The sequence below is a fragment of the Carettochelys insculpta genome, chromosome 8, assembly GCF_033958435.1.
Source record: "Carettochelys insculpta isolate YL-2023 chromosome 8, ASM3395843v1, whole genome shotgun sequence".
Lineage (NCBI taxonomy): Eukaryota > Metazoa > Chordata > Testudines > Carettochelyidae > Carettochelys > Carettochelys insculpta.
Window position 1 is genome coordinate 71,792,593 of NC_134144.1, and position 19,273 is coordinate 71,811,865.

The 19,273-nt window shown below is 48.2% G+C and overlaps 1 protein-coding gene across 6 annotated transcripts; it reads left to right on the top strand.

Moving 5' to 3' along the window:
• The first annotated feature begins 1,276 nt into the window (after window positions 1-1,276).
• LOC142016917 (uncharacterized) lies at window positions 1,277-14,830 on the top strand. 6 transcript variants are annotated; one of them, XM_075001383.1, is made up of 8 exons: window positions 1,319-1,418; window positions 3,536-3,709; window positions 4,335-4,625; window positions 4,710-5,206; window positions 6,402-6,502; window positions 6,837-6,986; window positions 11,639-11,808; window positions 13,345-14,830. In XM_075001383.1, exons 4-8 carry the CDS (start codon window positions 5,132-5,134, stop codon window positions 13,485-13,487), a joined length of 639 nt encoding a protein of 212 aa, XP_074857484.1. In that variant the 5' UTR covers window positions 1,319-1,418; window positions 3,536-3,709; window positions 4,335-4,625; window positions 4,710-5,131; the 3' UTR covers window positions 13,488-14,830. The 6 variants fall into 6 exon arrangements, with proteins under 6 accessions (XP_074857480.1, XP_074857484.1, XP_074857479.1 ...); XM_075001379.1 differs by lacking the exon at window positions 4,335-4,625 and having other exon boundaries at window positions 1,277-1,322; window positions 5,124-5,206; XM_075001378.1 differs by lacking the exon at window positions 4,335-4,625 and having other exon boundaries at window positions 5,124-5,206.
• The last annotated feature ends 4,443 nt before the right edge of the window (window positions 14,831-19,273 follow it).

The following is a 19,273-nucleotide window of genomic DNA, read 5'->3' on the forward strand; positions in this document are numbered from 1 at the left end:
CCTCACTGTCTTATCCATGCATATCCCCATTTAATAGATGGGCAATCTGAGGCACTGAGATCGTGACTTGTCCAATATCAGCAAGGTAGTCTGTAGCTAAATAGGAAATTGATACTTCTGAGTGCTAGTCCCGAGTTTTAACTACAAGGCTGGCTGTTTTACTAGAGCAAGGCAATTGTCACCTCTTGAAAAACATTTATAGCTGGGCCTAAGAGACAAAAGGACTATGGAGAAAGATGTTCCTGCTTTCCCTCACCTGTCTTGGAGTGTCCTGCATCTTGCCTTTCTACTTGAGGGTTCTGTTTATTGCTTAAAGTCAAAGTGACCGAAGTATATAGATTGCTTAGTTTGACAACCCTGTTTCCCAGCCTCAGCTGCAATGTGTTAATACCATGCAGTGGACTCTGATAACATCAAGTATGTTGCCACACGTTGTACCAAGACAGTAGTGACCAGTTATGTTTTCAAATGCTACCTCACAATGCATACTCTACAAAGATTACAACAGTGAATAGGGTGTGACGACAGCATTGCCTTTTCTTACCACGGGGAAAAAGACAAATAGGCATGTGTTGTTTACTCCTTCATGTAACAAGTATCAGGGATTACCCAAGGAAATGAATAGGCAGCAGGTTTAAATCAAAGGAGAGTAAGTCATGCAAGGTACAGTCAATCTGTGGAATGCCTTGCCCAGGGTTATTGTGAAGGCCAAAAGCATCACAGAGTTTAAAAAAAAAGTTACTGGAGGATACATTCACCAGTGGCTCTGAGCCAAGGGGGTTAGGGCTGCATCATAGTCTGCATGACCTTTAAGGTGCAGACTGCTGGAGGTTGGGGCAGGATGATAGGGCATGGGTCACTAATTGCTCTGATCAGTCGGTTCCCTGGAGGTACTCAGCGGGGGTGGGACACAGGCCCCTAGGCTAGGCAGCCCATTGGGCTGAACCAGTCTGGCCTGTGCTCTGTACGGCGGCCTCCCAGCTGCAGTACCTTGCACCTGTAGGACTTTCAGGCTCCTGCCGGCAATCCCCAGGGCTAGGCACTGCCTGATGCGCGAGCTCAGCATCCCAGGGCTCCGGGAGCTGGCGCTTCAAAGAGCCCCCCCTTCGCAGGCGGCTGCTCGCCGTTCCTCTGCAGGTGAGCCGCCGCCCAGCAGGGGGCGGGCGCGCCCCCGGAACCAACGCCTTCGGCAGCAAGAACTTGAGCGCGGCTGGCTCCCCCAGTCTCCATGCTTGAGGTGACGTCGCGGGTCGATGACGTCACGGCGGGCGGCGGGGTTCGAAATAGCGGAGGAGGCGCGCGCGCGGCGGAAGTGTCCCTGGGTGAGGCGGCGGGTTAATATTCGGATTAGCCCGTGCGAATGTTTGCGCGGGGTGACTGACAGTGGTGCAGCGTGTGCCCGCCGGGAGGGGGCAGCGGTCAGTAAGCGGCACTGGGCGGGGGAGGCACCTTGGGGGGAGAAGATGGAGGCGGGTGGCAGGTAGGGTGCTGGGGGGAGAAGGTGGGGAGGACTGTGTGGGGGGGGTGGTGCTGGGGGGAGAAGGTGGGGAGGACTGTGGGGGGCTGGTGCTGGGGGGAGAAGGTGGGGAGGACTGTGTGTGGGGGGGGTGGTGCTGGGGGGAGAAGGTGGGGAGGACTGTGTGGGGGGGGGTGGTGCTGGCGGGAGAAGGTGGGGAGGACTGTGTGGGGGGGGGGTGGTGCTGGGGGGAGAAGGTGGGGAGGACTGTGTGGGGGGGTGGTGCTGGGGGGAGAAGGTGGGGAGGACTGTGGGGGGGTGGTGCTGGGGGGAGAAGGTGGGGAGGACTGTGGGGGGGGTTGGTGCTGGGGGGAGAAGGTGGGGAGGACTGTGGGGGGGGGTTGGTGCTGGGGGGAGAAGGTGGGGAGGACTGTGTGTGGGGGGGGTTGGTGCTGGGGGGAGAAGGTGGGGAGGACTGTGTGGGGGGGGTTGGTGCTGGGGGGAGAAGGTGGGGAGGACTGTGTGGGGGGGGTGCTGGCGGGACAAGGTGGGGAGGACTGTGGGGGGGGTGCTGGGTGGAGAAGGTGGGGAGGACTGTGGGGGGGCGTGCTGGGGGGAGAAGGTGGGGAGGACTGTGGGGGGGGTGCTGGGGGGAGAAGGTGGGGAGGACTGTGGGGGGGTGCTGGGGGGAGAAGGTGGGGAGGACTGTGGGGGGGTGGTGCTGGGGGGAGAAGGTGGGGAGGACTGTGTGTGGGGGGGGTTGGTGCTGGGGGGAGAAGGTGGGGAGGACTGTGTGGGGGGGGTTGGTGCTGGGGGGAGAAGGTGGGGAGGACTGTGTGGGGGGGGGTGGTGCTGGGGGGAGAAGGTGGGGAGGACTGTGTGTGGGGGGGTGGTGCTGGGGGGAGAAGGTGGGGAGGACTGTGTGTGGGGGGGGTGGTGCTGGGGGGAGAAGGTGGGGAGGACTGTGTGTGGGGGGGTGGTGTTGGGGGGAGAAGGTGGGGAGGACTGTGTGGGGGCGGTGCTGGCGGGAGAAGGTGGGGAGGACTGTGGGGGGGGTGCTGGGGGGAGAAGGTGGGGAGGACTGTGTGGGGGGGGGTGGTGCTGGCGGGAGAAGGTGGGGAGGACTGTGGGGGGGGTGGTGCTGGCGGGAGAAGGTGGGGAGGACTGTGTGTGGGGGGGGTGGTGCTGGCGGGAGAAGGTGGGGAGGACTGTGTGTGGGGGGGGTGGTGCTGGTGGGAGAAGGTGGGGAGGACTGTGTGTGTGGGGGGTGGTGCTGGCGGGAGAAGGTGGGGAGGACTGTGTGTGGGGGGGGTGGTGCTGGCGGGAGAAGGTGGGGAGGACTGTGTGTGGGGGGGGGTGCTGGCGGGAGAAGGTGGGGAGGACTGTGTGTGGGGGGGTGGTGCTGGGGGGAGAAGGTGGGGAGGACTGTGTGTGGGGGGGGTGGTGCTGGGGGGAGAAGGTGGGGAGGACTGTGTGTGGGGGGGGTGGTGCTGGCGGGAGAAGGTGGGGAGGACTGTGTGTGTGGGGGTGGTGCTGGGGGGAGAAGGTGGGGAAGACTGTGTGGGGGGGTGGTGCTGGGGGGAGAAGGTGGGGAGGACTGTGTGGGGGGGTGGTGCTGGGGGGAGAAGGTGGGGAGGACTGTGTGGGGGGGGGTGGTGCTGGGGGGAGAAGGTGGGGAGGACTGTGGGGGGGGGTGCTGGGGGGAGAAGGTGGGGAGGACTGTGTGGGGGGGGTGGTGCTGGGGGGAGAAGGTGGGGAGGACTGTGGGGGGGGGTTGGTGCTGGGGGGAGAAGGTGGGAGGGCTCAGGAACGTGTGAAGATGGGAGAGCTATGGCAAAGGAGCCAAAAATGGTGATTGGGGTGGAGGGGCTGCAGTGGAGGCGGGCAGAGGTCTGAAGATTGGATGAGTTCTGAGGAGCTAGATGGGGGGAGCTGTAGCCAGAAGATAACTAAGGGAAGCTGGATTTGTGGGGTGGTGGAGGTAAGAGAAGCTTTGGGGCTGTTGGAGGAAGAGGGTTACAGCTGGTGAGGTGATACCAGTTCTGTATGTTTCACAACTTCTGCCACTTCTCTTTCTAGTATCCCTCTGGCCTGCCCTTCTCTGCAGTTCTTCCCATGGCCTGGCCCAGCAGCAGCACATAGAAACAGGAGTTGGTTGGCTGTCAGGTTTGGAAGGGATTTTGTCGTCATCCACTAGAGATCGAGCTGGGCCTGGCTTGCTTGACTTACCGATGACCTAGGAAAGCTTTGAAAGTAGGTTTCTAAAGGAGGGATGATGGCGTATTTTGTACAAAGATTCTCAACAAAGGCCTTGCTCCGTTTGAAATCAGTGGCAATGCTTTACTCTGGGGTGGTGAACGTTTTTCAGATCACAGGCTTCTGATCCTCAGACAATTCAGAGGCCCCACAAGTGAAAATTAAAAAAAAGCCCTCACTGATATGGTCCCCAACTGTAGGGGGCCCAGGGCTATAGGGTCTGGGAGGGAGGGAGGGGAGCGTACAGGAACAGGCTGGAAGTTGGTGCATTTGGGCTGGAGGAAGGATGCAGGAGCTGGCTGGGGACAGGTGATCTGGGCAGGAATAGGGTGCAGGGGCAGGCTATGGGAGGTGGGTATTGGAGAGGGCTGGGGTGTAGGGTCTGGGTGAGAATGAAGGGATCAGGGTTGGGGTGAGGTATCTGGGAGGGAAGGGGCAGGACCAGTTTGGGAAAGGGAAGTTGGGGTGAGGTGTGGACTCAGAATTGGTCAAGGGACACGATGGCTGGGTTTTGTGCTTCTGGTCACAGGCACCACCTTCCGCTGCTCTGACTGAGAGCAGCAGGAGAGAGTCTCCAGGCAGCACTGCTGAGGCCACTGCTAATTATCCTCCCTTCCCCCAGGTGGGGGAGCATCAGTAAGTGGCAGCAGCACCTCCGCCACCCTTACTCCCAGCAAAGCCCATGGTCTGGATCTGGCCCCAGCTTGCCTGATCAGGCCTGTGAGGCTCAGGGCTCTACACCCCCCAACCGCACGGTGTGCTAGATGCTATGGAGGGGAGCCCCAGTCTGGTAAAGACGCACAAAATCAATCTCTCTGGGTCTGGCAGTCGACCCCTGTACTCCATGCTATTGTGTGGAGAAAGGGAGGTTGACAGAGGAAACACTCTCTGGGACCTTCCTTAGGACACTCAGGTAAGTTGATTTTCAATAAGTCGATTCTAGCTGTGCAGTAGCTCTAGCTAGAATTTTGTATCTGAAATTGACTTATTTCCCCAGTACAGACTAGCCCATAGAACACTGACTGAGAAAAGAGGCTGTGCCCCCAGTGAATGAACATGGTGCACTTTGCTGAGCGTACTTAAACTTTACTCCTGGAAAACATGCAGAGTGCATTGAGGACATGGCTAAGTAGGATCCTTGTTGGTAAAGATGTACTTGCTGTATTCTTCCATTGGAATTATTTTCCTTATCACACTTAGTGCAGTCTGGTCAATCTCAAAAACAAAACAAAAAAAATGTGTTCTTTGAGCTGCAGGGATAAGTCATTTCTGTCAGGGATGGTTTGTCAAGACCCAGCGATTTGTGCTTTCGTGAAGCCAGGGAAGTCAACCCAACTTACCTTCCATTAAGGTCACTGAAATGTTATTAGAGGCTCCTTCTGCTCAGGACTGAATGAATCTCTTAATACAGTGTCAAAGATGGAACAGATACATTCCTTCCTAATGATGGATGAAGATGATTTGCTTTCTGACCTAAGCAATGGCGACCTAGAGGTAAGCTTCTCTGCATGGGGGAATGTATCTCACTATAGTCTGTGTGAGTGGCTTTCATTAAAACTCTCTCTTTAAATAGCCTCTTGACTGTTGAAATAGCATCATACTGATGGGTATGTGCAAAAGCTAGTGTCACAGCATCTTGCTGTTGGCATTCTGCATGTCTATATTGGTGTGACCTGGGTTTGCTTAGTGGTCTCATGACTCCTTGCTCTTAGGCCTGTGCTAACTCCTCTAGATAGGTTTCTCCTGGCCTAATCGCAGTTAATGTTGTCATAAACATTTAACTGAAATAAAATATCACAGAACTAATAAGGATGCAACCAACCACACCCATTCAGTGCGGTGCTCTGTCACCTTTGGCCGGTGGGCTAGATCACATGTAGAGGTTGATGAGCCTGCTATAGCGTTGGCTAACAGAGCTGGGTCTTCTATTTCAGACGCTAGAGGCTTTCAGAAACAAAGTTTGAAGGCTCAGTCCCTGCTGCTGATAACCCACCCCAACTTGTAGTGTTAGCTCTGTTTTCAAAATGTATCTTCCCAGCTCACTGTGGTGTCTGTTGAGTAGGCAACTGTTATCCACTGGTAATGTTTTGTCTAGACTCTGACAATGGGTCATATCCCCCATCTGATCTGACTTTTTTTCTTCTTTTGATACATACTACTGATGATGAGCCATTTCCACCTTGCTGAACAGACCTTTTCAGCTCTGGCCCCACCTTTTACTGGGATTCCACCCTTTAAATACCCCTCTGGAAACTTCCCCCTCCACTCATGCATCTGATGAAGTGGGTCTTTGCCCATGAAAGCTTATGCTCTAAAATATCTATTAGCCTATAAGGTGCCACAGGACTTGTTGTAGTTCTCTTTCATTAGCAGAGTTTGGAAAAGTAAAAGCTAGAGATTTCAAGGCAAAACCAGAGATTTTTCATGACTTGAGATTCACATCAGGGTTATGTCCCTCTGCTTTGCCCCCCTGTAAGTGTTCCACATAGACCAGTTTTTATTGTCTTGACTTAGCAAGATGCAAGTCTTTCAAAATGTATAAACCTACAATACCAGGAGCTGCAGGTTGCCAGGGCCGTGGGTGAAAGTGAACCAGGGACACTGAATGGACCTGAGCTTTCATACTCCACCTATCAACTTTGGCTTGTTTTGTATTTGCTTGAATTCTTTCCCTGTTTTCCCTTTCTAGATGTTACTGTCATTTTTGGTTGGTAAAGTACATGAGAGCGAAGTGAGAGTGAGCACAGAGAAAGATGAGCTCATGAGACTTGAGACCGAAATAGCACAATAGTAAGTCTCCTGACAAGTCTTTCTATATTATTAATTAATTAGTATTGTGTTTCACTTTGTTTTGATCATAACTACATTTTAATAGTAGCTGAAGACTTCACTCTTCAGTCTGAAAGCTGTGGGTGTGGGTTTAATGTCAGGGCCATATCAGAAGGCCTTTTGTTGGCAGGAAATGTTCTGTAAATGGACGTGAAAGGGCTTTTTACAGATAATGCAATAGTTAAATTTTGGTGCTGGTATCTTATATGAAGCAGTTTTGCAATATAACACAAGTTGTAGTCACTAGACTTGTGACTGGGAAGAGAGGTAATGATTTTGTGCTCTTATTTTGTAGTGTCACAGAAAGAGACAACTGTCTGTCATTAGCAGCAGAGATTGTGAATTTGCATCCACTGCTGGAAGAGGAATTCAAGACTCGAGAACAACTTGAAGCTGTTGCATCTGAGCTAAAAAGATTAAAAAAGGATATTGCTCAAGATACCAGGTAGAGCAGAGGTTGTTTGACGACAAACATATGGCTTGCAATATATTTCTGATTTGCAGTCTTGGGGTAAGTAGCAGGGCATTACCATGGGCTCTTCAAAGAAACCGATGAAACAGGCACATGCACTACATCAGAACTGCATATATTGACACTGAGACTATGTACCCTGTACACTTAAGATTGTTCATTATATGAAATCAAATAGTAGCCTTTGAGGAGTTAGTTTCTCTTCCACCTGGGAATAATAGCAAATAATCAGCAGGGTGGGCAAGTAGTGAATTTCCAGAAACCCAAGGACTTCCCTTAATGTGCCCAAATGATTTGCTTGTAGGATGGGGTTGAAGCTGCAGGTTTGCGATGTGCTCTCTGTTTGGGTAGTGAGGTAGCATTGCCAGGTGGATTCTGTGGGACCTGTTGCTTGTCCTGCTTTAAAGACCACCTGGCCCTTTATCCAGACTAGGGGACTGCTGAGAGGTTTGATTCCTTTGGCTAGCGTGTTTCTTTCACAGCCCACAGGATAGACAAAGAAAGCCCATGTGGGTTCACATGAGCTAATAGCTACTAAATTAGACTTGGGAGGCTTCTGTCGTCTTTGAATGTCCCATACAAACCTTCCATTCTTTAACAGTTTTAACACATGTTGTGTGGCAAGTCAGTTTCACTTAGACTTCAGTGATTCTTTGTAGGTTCGTGCTTCAAAATACTGCAGTGATAGGCATGTTAGAAATGTCTGAGGTAGAGCACCAATGTGTTATACCAATTGCAGCAAGGGTGACAAGCTTTCATCTAGGATTAGGAGAACACACCCCAAGCTTGTCCCTCAAATGCAGAGGGAGTCTGCCTGCTGAGTTGATTTGCCATTTCAAATAAGGGGACTTGGCCAGCACATTTTGGAGGCAACATTTTTGCTTCCTGTTTTGCTTTTAGAAGGTGCTGCCTTTGATTGGTGTTGTGTTAGCTTTGTCCTGCTTGGAAAGGGGCAGGAAAGCTGTCCTAAAGGGCCAGTCAAGGATTTCCTCAGTATAAGGGAATCTTCTAGTGGCATAAAGCAGGTGGCAGTTGACTGTACACAACCTTCTTCTGTTGCTCTCCTTCCTTCCCCCAAACAGGTGAAGGAGGCATGTCCAGGAGCAGGGATGTGGGCTGAGGGCATGGCAGGGAGTGGGAGAGGTGAGGCTGGAGCACAGATTTCTCTGTCTGTATAGTGGTTGCTAAGAGATTGCATAACTTAGAGCCTGCTCAAAATCTTGCTGACATCAGCAGAGGGCTAATTTATATCCCTATGGTTTGTGAGGTGGGTTAGGGCCACCTTCCCATCGTGTCTGCCCAGCTGTGCCGGGCAAGCTTCCTTCAGTTGATGAGTCAGCCTATTTGGTTAATATTTCTTAGCTATCCTGTTCAATCAGGAGTCAAAGCTAACCTGGAGGGTCTGTAGCCGGGCATCTTCTGTAAAGTAACTATTCAAATGGCATGTTCCAGTTGCTCAAATCTCCTCCTTGCTTATTTACAGAAGCATTTTGCTCAGAGGAGTGACAAAAAATATATCTTAATTTTGGCAAGTCAGCACAGTTAGAAGGGGAGCTGGATTCTTCCATGTTATTCATCATCAGAATTGTATACAAAGCTGCACTTAATTGCATCCATTGGGGTTGCTCAGGTGCAAAGAGCACTTTTACCAGTCATGGATGTTTGAGGTGGAAGGAGCCCAATGTCCTCTCCCCGATAGCCACCCAAGGATGACTGTCAGAGCCCAGGCTGAGTATGTTGAGCTGACAGGAAAAAAAAATCCTTCAACTTGTAAACAGAATGTGTTTGCTTTGCTGTCTGAGACCGACAATAAACACGGAGCCCCACAGCACCGTTTTTGCAGTCACATTTTAGGGTAAAATTGCACATTCAGATGGTCACACTGGTGAGACACATTCCTGGTTTGGTATGTGGCATTCTGTGATTTTAACACATTCTGGCTCTACAAAAAATCCAAATGTCCAGCTTGATGCTATTCACATGAAAACTTGAATTAATGTTTGCACTTGTACAGGGTGTCCTCGTTATAAGTCCAGGTTACGTTTCTAAATAATGCAACTTATAGTGAAATGACTCTTACAAAGGGGAATTAATATCCATAAAGAATAATGTAACTAGCTTGAGATCTGTTCCTAACACATACAGTTCACATGTGTGGTACATATAATGTACCTATAATCCACAAAAGATAATAAAGTGAAGTGAAATAGAAATTAATAAATAAATAGCTAAATAATACAATTAAATAAATACATAGAAAAAGATAAGCCAGCTCCCCACAGCTTGCTGGCTCCCTGCCTTCCCCCCACCCTGCAGCTCTCTGCCGCTCCCCCAGTTACCTGCCGCTCCCCTGGCTACCTGCCAGCTCCCCGCAGCTCCCCACCAGTCCCTCATGACTTCAAGGCTCACTTCCACGGCCTGCTGCCCAGCCACAACAAAGCTCCTTTATGTTCCTGGTTTTGGTCCTTCAGCCCCTAAATGATGTCAGTGCTACTTACAATGAATCTGCTTTCCTGAATGAATTAACGACTTATATGCAAAATGACTTATAGTGAAGCAACTTATAATAAGGACCCCCTGTATGCCCTTAGGGGCTGGGACTGCCTTTTTGTTGTGTGTCCAGTGAGCAGGTCTGGTCCTGATCTTGACTATCCTTGTAGGCCACGTGTGGGGATTCAGATCTTTGCTTGTTTGGATTCAGCCCCTGAGCTTCCCTCCCCAGCATCCAGCCCATGGCTGGTGGGGATTGCAGAGCCCTGAGCCTCATCTTGTAAGTCAGAGCTGGATCTAGCCCACAGGCTCTGCCTGGTGGGGGAGGAAAGCAGCAGCCTGTTATCCTTACTTTATAAATGGGGGCAGGGGGAGGAAATTGAGACACAGTGAATTCTGGTGGAGCAGGGATTGAACATGGGACTTCTAAGTCCCAGGCTGGCACCCTAACTCCTGGACAGTCCTTCTGCTTCAAGTGTGGAAGTACTCTGATTTTTCCCTCGCTACGTCAGCTATGCTACATCTGACTCACAAGGGTGATGGCCAGCCTTGTGTGCTTCAGAAAAACATAGTTGTTTGAGATGATCCATTTAAAAAGTTGCCTCTAAACCATGTAATTTCCCTCCAGGTGAGTAAGACCTGCCAAGTCCTGCTTACCTCAACACCCATTCCTAGAACGAGCTCATTGTCAGTCTCCTACCAGCACTTTCTCTCATGCTGTCTCTGGTATACCTCTCAGAAATTCTTACAGTCACTTTCTTATTGTTCGTCAGTTCTCTCTTGGAGACAGTCTTTAGAATGGTGCCAGCAGATAACACCAAGAAGTGGCAATCTGTGTATGCAGCTCGTTTGAATGTTTAGAGCCCTGCAAATCTGAGGATATCCCTTCTATAGCCCTGGACCAGATGCGCATATAATGATGTATCCACACGGGGCTCTATGGACATAAAGCGGGAGGGATAGGTCAGTGGTTTGAGCATTGGCCTGCTAAACCCAGGTTTGCAAGTTCAATCTTTGAGGGGGCCATTTAGGGATCTGGGGCAAATCAAAAAGCACAGGGGTGCTTAGTCCTGCCAGAGGGAAGGGGGCTGGGCTCAACAATCTCCCAAGGTCCCTTCTAGTTCTATGAGATGTGTATCTTCACATATTAAGCATGTTGCTGTGACACCTCAGAGCCCCAGCCATGGACTTAGGACCCCATTGTGCAAGGGCTGTATAAACATAACACAAAACATAGCTGAGCAGTAACAGAGAGAGAGCCATGTAAGTTTATATTCTAGTCTTTAAAGTGCTACCAGACTGCCTTATTGTTTTCATAGCTGAGCAGACATAGCTACTCCACTAGTATCATCCATCTGTTGCACCTCATCATTAATTGAGAAGCTTTTCAAGTCAGAAACTGTCATTTTCCTTTTTGTTTGGACAGTCCCCAGCATGATGGGGCCCTGAGTCCTGACTGAGACTCCAAGGATGCTACTGTGATGGAAATAACTTTTTTTTGAGATCTCCTTTTGACTTGAGTAGGCTCCTCATGGAAAGGGTGAGAGACCTTCTGGCTCTGTGGCTGCATGGAGGATTTCAGACTTAAGTTAATTAATGTTTGTAAAGAGTGTTGAAGTGGGAAGTGCTGTGTAAGAGCTACATGTTGTTGGTAATGTGAAAACATTGCATTCGCACAATAGAGTGGAGAAAACATGAATGGATCTCTTGTAAGAGCTGTTAAACTAACCCTTGCTGCTGTTGTGGTATGAAGTTTAGATTGCAGTATTGCAAATGGCCGACTGGGGGAGCAGCTGCTCCACTAAAGACAGGCTGAAGACTTACATGGATATCAAGGATATCCACAGTTGTTTTAATCATCCATACCAAATCTTCTGGAAGAGACATTGGGCTATGTGCTTCAAGGGCTTGATCTAATCTTTACTTATGAGAGCTCAGGATGAAACCTACACATGGGGCATATTTATCCCATGTCATCTAGAGGGTCTGCTGAATCAGGACTGGCCAGTTGTTGCTGGAGACAGGATAATGGGCGAGAATGAATTCCTGTGTACCTGTATCCCTTCAAGGATTTGTGTATGCCTGAATGAGACAGGGTCACCTTCAGTTAATTCTGTTTCTGGTTGCCTTTGTAGTGAGCAGTCTGATGCAACACAGTTGGAACAATTCATAGCTGAATCAGAAACCGTGATAGCCTCCCTTCATCAGAAAGAGCGTATGCTTAAAAGCGAGAAAGTTCATCTGACCAAGGTACTGGAAACCATCCAAAAAGCCCTTTCCGAGGCACAGGCAGAAAGCCATGCAGGTAACTGACTTTGACCTTTTCTTGGGTAAATGAAAGCATATATGCCTCCTTGAACTTTAGATATTTCTGAAAGGGATGTTGTCATCTTGAAATCTAGTCACTTTCAAAAATGAATTAAAAGTAGGTTCAAGGGTGCCGCTGTCTGAGTCCCTCTGTCAATTTCTCTTGATTTTTGCAATAGCTTTTTCATCAAAAAGTAACTTCTCTTCCTTGTTGCTGCCTGAAAGACCCCCCCAAAATGGACTTTGAGGCTGCTGGTGACAACATCTAAAGGAATATTTAGAAGCATGATCTTTTTAACTTGAAGTATCCCCTTATCATCTTCACTTCTGTGACTGATAATAGAGATGCACAACAATGCATCAAAACTTCCCCAAAGATCTGAGGTGCCTCTATAGAAGAATCCTGCATGGATCCTTTTCTGATAGGAGACTGACTGAGGGTGATTCCTCGAAAAAATCTCAATGAACTTGGGAATAACAACAATCAAATGGTTTTAGACTTTCCTTGAGGTGGTGTACTTAGCCAAGTGCAGACTAGAAAGCTCAGAAAGGCTCTGCCATAGGGCATTAGACTTGACAGCAGTCTACAACGTTGTCACTTCTTTCTCAAAGCCATAGACGTGCTGTGTGTAAGGTTGACTGAGTCTGACATACAAAGCAGTAGGTCACAATCTGGCCATGATGGTGTCTTCTCCAAAAGTCAAGGTCTGTCTCCTGCAAAACAATTTTCTGAAAGCCTGGGAATTTTTGACCCAGCCAGTTAGGGGACAACTGATCATGGGTCAGCTGACTCTGTTTCTTTTGAGCAGATAGGGCTTGGTTTTCTGTACCTCTTCTCCTGGGAAGTCTTGCTTTGTAGTGGGCAAGTCAGCCACAACTGACTTGGAATTGCAGGCCTTTATGGCCAATCGCTTTTTACCACTTTGCCTTTGTGGAAAAATGTTAGTTAGGCACTTGCCCAAATTTCTGACCACAATTACATTGAATTTTCATTTGTTCAAATCACTGTCTGTGGTTTGCCCCAGAGACCCATTGGTGTCCTGGGGCACCTTGGATATGCACCTGGCATGTCAAGTACCCCAAGCTACTAATAATTTTTCAGTTTAGAAGGCAGAACAGGCTGTTTTATGGCCATCAGAGCAAAATCCAAAGATCAGACAATCCCTGGCTTGTTCATACCAAACCAATCTTATAAATGTAGGGCTCGTTCATTTCGGGAGAAACTTGCTATCAAAGCAGCTATCATTTGTGTGCAGCTCCTCTGACATCATTCAGGTGCCTTCATGAGCTACTAATTTGTAATCTCAGTAGTACTGGGATGTGTGAGAGCTGGGGGAGGGAATCTTGCCATTCCTTGAGTGGCTGTGGCAGTTGCCCTTCTGCCACCTGCCAGAAAGGGTACCCAAGCTGCGATGATTTCCAGCTCTTTGCACTCTTTCCCTATTGCCTCACTGAACATTAATTACTGTGAGAATTACCCCTACCAGTTTGTCTGAACAAGGAAGGCCCTAATGACTGCCTTTCATCTCCACAGCTGACCAGGAGCTGGTTCGTTTGCAGAAGGAATGTGCTGAGCAAGCTAATGTGAAGTCTTTGAGGGATAATGAAACTGACAGACAGCTGGATGCCTGCATCAGACAGCTAGGAGTGTTAAGTCTCCTCACTGAGAAGAAGTGAACTGCTGTCTCCAGTGGGGGATAAATTGGACAGTAGACCTCAACTTCAAACTTCCACTTGCAGAAGGAAAGGAGGTGGTATATGGTGACCAGTACACAGAGCCCATGTTGTAGAAAGCATGAGCAGAGACGTCACCTTGATCTTAGATGAACCAGGAAATGCATGGTGACAGTTCTCCAGCTGGATTTTATTTCATCTTAACCACCTTCCAGCTATCCACTGAGATATAGCAGCAAAATAATTTGATTGGGAGGAACAATCTTGTCTTCTCTGGGTGCTTGCAGGGAGGACCTGAAGCAAAATCTGATGTATGCTGAATTTTGCTACTTACTGTATTTCACATATGCCTGATTTTATTTTCATAATCATTGAGACTGGTGCTGGAGTTTGTCATTGGTGTTAGGGATGGAGGGACTAAAAGCAATCCATAATTTAAGAAGGCTCACTTCTGCCAGACAGCTTGCATCAGCCATTTCCATGTCTACTCACCCTGGTTCGTGCTGGTGCTGTCTGTCCAACAAGATAGTTCCTTTTCCAACTAGTAGTCTAATTCCCCTCTTTTTAAGCATGCCATATCCACTCTGCCAGAGTGCTTCTGTTGCTATCACGTTCCACTTCAGATGGACCTACTGTCATGCGTTGTATTGGATTGCCTTGAAGTTTCTCTGTGTTGAGAGTAGGATATCTCCAAGGAATCTGTGAAGATTATCAGGCATATAGGAAACAGAACTAGAGAAGCCACTTACTGGTCTGGAAGCTGGCCAGCTTATGGGAGACTATGCACAAAATTGTGGCTAGTGATAATTGTAGTGCAGCATGGCTGGATTTCTAGAAAGCTCCAAGCAGAGCCATCTTTTTTGTATAACTGCAAATTAAAGTCAACTTTCTTACATAAGTAATTCAGTCATTTTGTTACCTGAAAGTGCTGGAAAGCCCTGTAGGCCAATGGCTTTTGTCCTGTCATCAATAAGCAGCGTGGGTGATCTGCTCTGTAAGGTGACTGATGCAGTATATTGAAGATGATCTGTGGATGCAGCAGCATCCAGCAGGGATCCTGGATTATATTACAGTACAACACAACAGTAGTTCTCAACTCCTGATCCAATCAGCATGCAGGTGCAGCACATGTGACTTCTGGAGGGCTGTACCAGTAGTGTGGGATGTGACCTGCAATGGGCAGTAGGTAGAGAACCCCTGCTGTATAGGAGTCACAAGACCCATGCTGGGGTTGAATATGGTAGTGGTTTAACTGTAGCCAGAAACGTTGTAGAACAGGGTTATAAACAAGAAGGGAAAATACCATTTTTGGTGAAGCTAGAGCAGGCACAAAGTATCTACTTTCATTAAGATATGGCCTTGCCATATTATTTGTATTACTGTAGAGCCTATAAGCCTTGGTCATGGCCCAGGACCACACTGTGCTAGATTCAATACAAACACTTGGCAAAAGATGGTCCTGCCCCAGGGAGCTTACATGGTCCTAGTGTCCCTGCTGCAGAAGAAACTGCCATGGGATTTCTAAGGACCACTTGTGGTTCCATCTCATACAGTGAACTAGTCCAAGCTCCCCAGCTACAATACCTGATGCTGGACTCCAAGATGAAAATGCCATTCACTCCCTTAAATACATGGATTTTTCCTGTCTACCCAGCTACTTACCCAACTCCAACCTGCTCTGACTAAGAGACCTGATTAAATCATAGCCCAAGGTGGGATGGTTGCGGAGCTTGCCTATAAAGTAAGGAATTGTCCCCTAAGCTTTGCATGCATCCAGTCATAAGTAGTTGGACTGTTCAGAAATCATGCCAGATCCACCTCCCAGTCATGAGATACTAAATGCTGGGATTGTGGGGTTTCCCTTCTTCCAGATTTTGAGCCATTAATGTCTCTAGGTTACATTTTCAATCTTTTCTTTAAAATCTGAAGGCTAGAAAAGTACTTCTTGTTTCAAATGAAAGCTGCAATTCTTAAGTGGAACATGTCATGAGATTTGTGATACAGTTATGAGAGATGGCATCATTGATATGTTAGTGTAGGAAATTATGCTGCAGTCTTCTATAATTTCATAAATAACATCGGGAATGGAGGTAAGAGAATCAGCGAAGAGTTTCTGATAAAATCCAGCTTGATCTAATGCCTAATATTAATAAGAGGGAAGAAGTATTTGTTTGCTTACTGAATGTCTTGTGGAGATTGTACTGATCACACTGCATTGTAGTGTGACTTCCTGAGAGAAGGGAATTCAATCTCTTGTAAACCTGATGCTTTGAAGATAGCATATTTTATGTGCTGGGGTTATGGAGGAGTGAAAGAGTAATGAAGTGCAGAAACAGCTTTGACTTTTGGTTTACTTGAAACAAATGACTGTGTCTCTTCTTTGATAGAACAGCAGTGCCCACTTTAAGGTACTTGACAGTCCAGTTCCTGGCCTTCCTGATACCTGCTTCCAATCTGGTGTGCTCTTGGTTTCATGCAGACATCTGCAACAAACCTATTATCTGTAGTCTCACCAGAGAGGCCCAAACTGAATGGGCAAGGGAGACTAAAGTAAATTTATTTTTATTTACTTTCACTATACTGTACTTATGGAAAAATGTAACTAAAATTTACTTATGGTTAAAATACCAGTTATTTGAGAGGTCTGGATGATAGAAGGCCAGATATGAAAGAGTTTACTGTATATTTCTTTTTAAAAATAGATTTATAATGCTGAGAAGCTTTGTAGATGAAAACAGCCACTTGCTGCAAAAAGAGGTTTGGAAGTCAGGGCTCCTGACTGTTTTATTATCGTCACTTGCAATCATTGTGGAGTCCTGTTCACATGCTAAGTAGCTAATCCTGTATTCTTTGCATCAACAGCGGAAGATGTCTCCTTAAAGCCTGTAGGAACTTGGCTAAGTGACCACCACAAAGCTAACATTTTCCTTTCATCTTTTCCATCCATGTTTGGAATATTTATGTGCACTGAGGCATGTGTGAATGCACCATCAGTAGAAATAACCTAACTGGGGGCACTCTGCTAATAAGCTTGGCAGCATTTGAATCTCCCCTGCATGGTGGCACAAGTGCACAGCTTACAGGGAACATGGCACTGAGCTTTATTTCATCCAGGGATCTCAAAGTCCTTTATAACTATGACTCTTCTTAGGACTCATCTGAGAGATTATAGTGGAAAGAGCTAGGGGTTGCACTCAGGTAAATTCTTCCTCAGTTCCAGGTTTCTCTAATTCGTGTCCCAAGAAGGCCGTGCAAGGGTTAATATTTTAATGTTTAAAAAGGGCAACAAGAACTTTGGATGGCAAGCGTTTTATTATTTGTATGGCTGGAGCACTAGTCATGGGCCAAGACCCCCTGAGCAAACTGCTGGTCAGACACAGACATGTCTTTCCCCCCGCAAGACTTGCGGTCAAGTAAGTGGAGTCTTACCACCTTGTTGCCTGATGCAGCTTTTGAAATGATGGCCTTGTTTTGTGCCTTTGGGGAAAAGGATCTGATTTGAATAGTGTGATTCAGTAGAGCTGGCTGAATAGAAACAGCACGTGGGAACTGCTTTGGAAGAGAACAAGTTGGAGCAGGACACCTGTCAGGTAGCAATCCTTTACCTCCTACAATGCCCTGCAGACCAGCCATGCTAACCCAGGGAGCAGCAGTGAACTAATGTTGAGGTGAAAAGTGACTGCTGTTTGTGTGCAAGTGGGTGAATTATAAGCAAGATGGCGTGACTGAAGGTGGAAACAGCTCCCTCAACTTGGGTATGAGCTACTGTATCTTTGTCTCTTGCACCTGTCTCCCCTAAAGGAACTCAGCTCACTCTTGGGGTCTTTTCAGAGCCCAATTTAGTGTCCCCTTGTCTCTAGCTCATGGCAGGACCCAGCACAAGCCAGCGGCTGGAAGCAGTCTCTCTTGCACTCCTCACACCAAGCTGGGAGAGTGTCTGTGTGTGAGGGGGTTTGAAGGAAAAGACTAGCAACTGCTGCAGCTTGAGTCCTGGAGCTCACTCGGTGTCTCAGGCAGCTTGTCCGGTCCTACAAATACAACCCGCGTCCTACTCTGTGGCCAGTTTGATCCTTTTAAATTCCATTTCTCCAGGTGGTGTGTGTTATGTGGGTATGGCTTATTGGCACCGCCTGGGTCCAGGAATGCTTGTTGACCTTTCCAGCCAAGTGAAGGGGGCGTGCTCCATCTCAGTTGGTCAGGGTGCTGATTTCAAGCACTCCAGCGTTTTCTTCCATCAGAGAAAAGAGGTGGGTGCTGCCTGTTCCAGCTCACCCATTCTTCTCTGTGCTTGATACAAGCCTGCAGGGATTGCACGTGCACCTCTGTAAGAAAATAATGAATAAGCGGGTGGGAATTAGAGTACAGAGCCTCAGGCACTTGTTACTGTGCATGTTGCACTCCTTGTAACCTCAGAGTGACATGACACATCCTCACCCACGCAATCCCTTGCAGGCATGCACAGCCAGGACAAGAATCCTGCTGAGTTACGCATCTCCATCCTTGCATCTTCAAGGGCACAAGAGTCTTTGTGTTCAGGTATTTCAGGTGCTGGATGAAACACCCTGGAGACAGAAACCCCAGAAGGGCTAGAGCAGGGGCCCTAGTTGGGCAAACTTTCCAAACACTGCTCAACTAAAAGGTCTCAGCGCCGAACAGGAGCGAGCAGGAGCATGGCCTGGTGAACAAGGGTTTAACTAATGTCTGCTCTGCTGCATGGGCTATCCAGGGAAGGCTACAGCACAAAAGAGTGGCTGTGCGGGCGGGGGAGAACTAAGGTGCTTCCTAAGTCCAGGAGCTTGTTTCACACTAACTCTTACCTGACAAGGCTGAAGAATGGGGCAATCTGGAAAGTTTGCAAGTGCTGTAGTGTCCAGCTGGCCTATTTGAACGTACAATTCCTTATTTACATAAATTACACGCTTTCTGAGTCCATTGCTGAAGCCTTCTAGCAGCTATCTTCCTGCTGTATGACCAACCGTCTACCCACTGCTTGCTTGATCCACCTGTCCAGTGTACCACTCCTCCTTTGGTGGATGGATGGTTTCTGCCGCTTCCTAAGACCTCATAAAATCAAGGGGCTGATCACATGGGCACACAGCAGCTCCTGCTTTAGAACTGCTGCCCACTAAGGATGGGAGACCCTTCATGTGCCCAACGTTTTCATGCTGTGCCCCCAGTGTTGTGGGGTAGTGATTGGCACCTGGCACTTCAGAAGCAAATATACCACTAGTGATCACTTAAAATACTCTTTGCTCCCTTCAAGCCAGCAGAGTTCATAGAAGGGCTGGGACAGATTCCCCTCTCTGAGGAACCATAGACCTCTTTCCAAGGAGGAAAGACCTCTGCTTCAAGGGTCAAGTGAGTCCTTGGCTTTCCTGTTAAGATTGCTGACCAATGCGGAGTCATTCAAAGGCAGCAACTACAGGTTGAACCTCTCTCGTTCAGCATCCTCGGGACCTGATTGGTGCTGGATGAGAGAATTTGCCAGACAACACAAGGTCAATATTATCTAGCCCACTACCAACACTTCCACTGCTTACTGAGCTCTTAGTAGACATTTAGGGGTAAATTACAGCTGATAACAGCACAGAACACTGAGAGCCAGGACTGGTGGCTGTAAACAAACTTCATGGGACCACGGGAAACTTGGCCATGCCCATGATAAGTGGTCGTCTGACTAAACTAAAATCATTACGGATGTTGCTGGATGAGAGAGTTCTGCATTAGAGAGGTTCATCCTGTAGCAGGCTATCCTCCACCTTCTGATTTCACTTATGTTATAAGAGAGG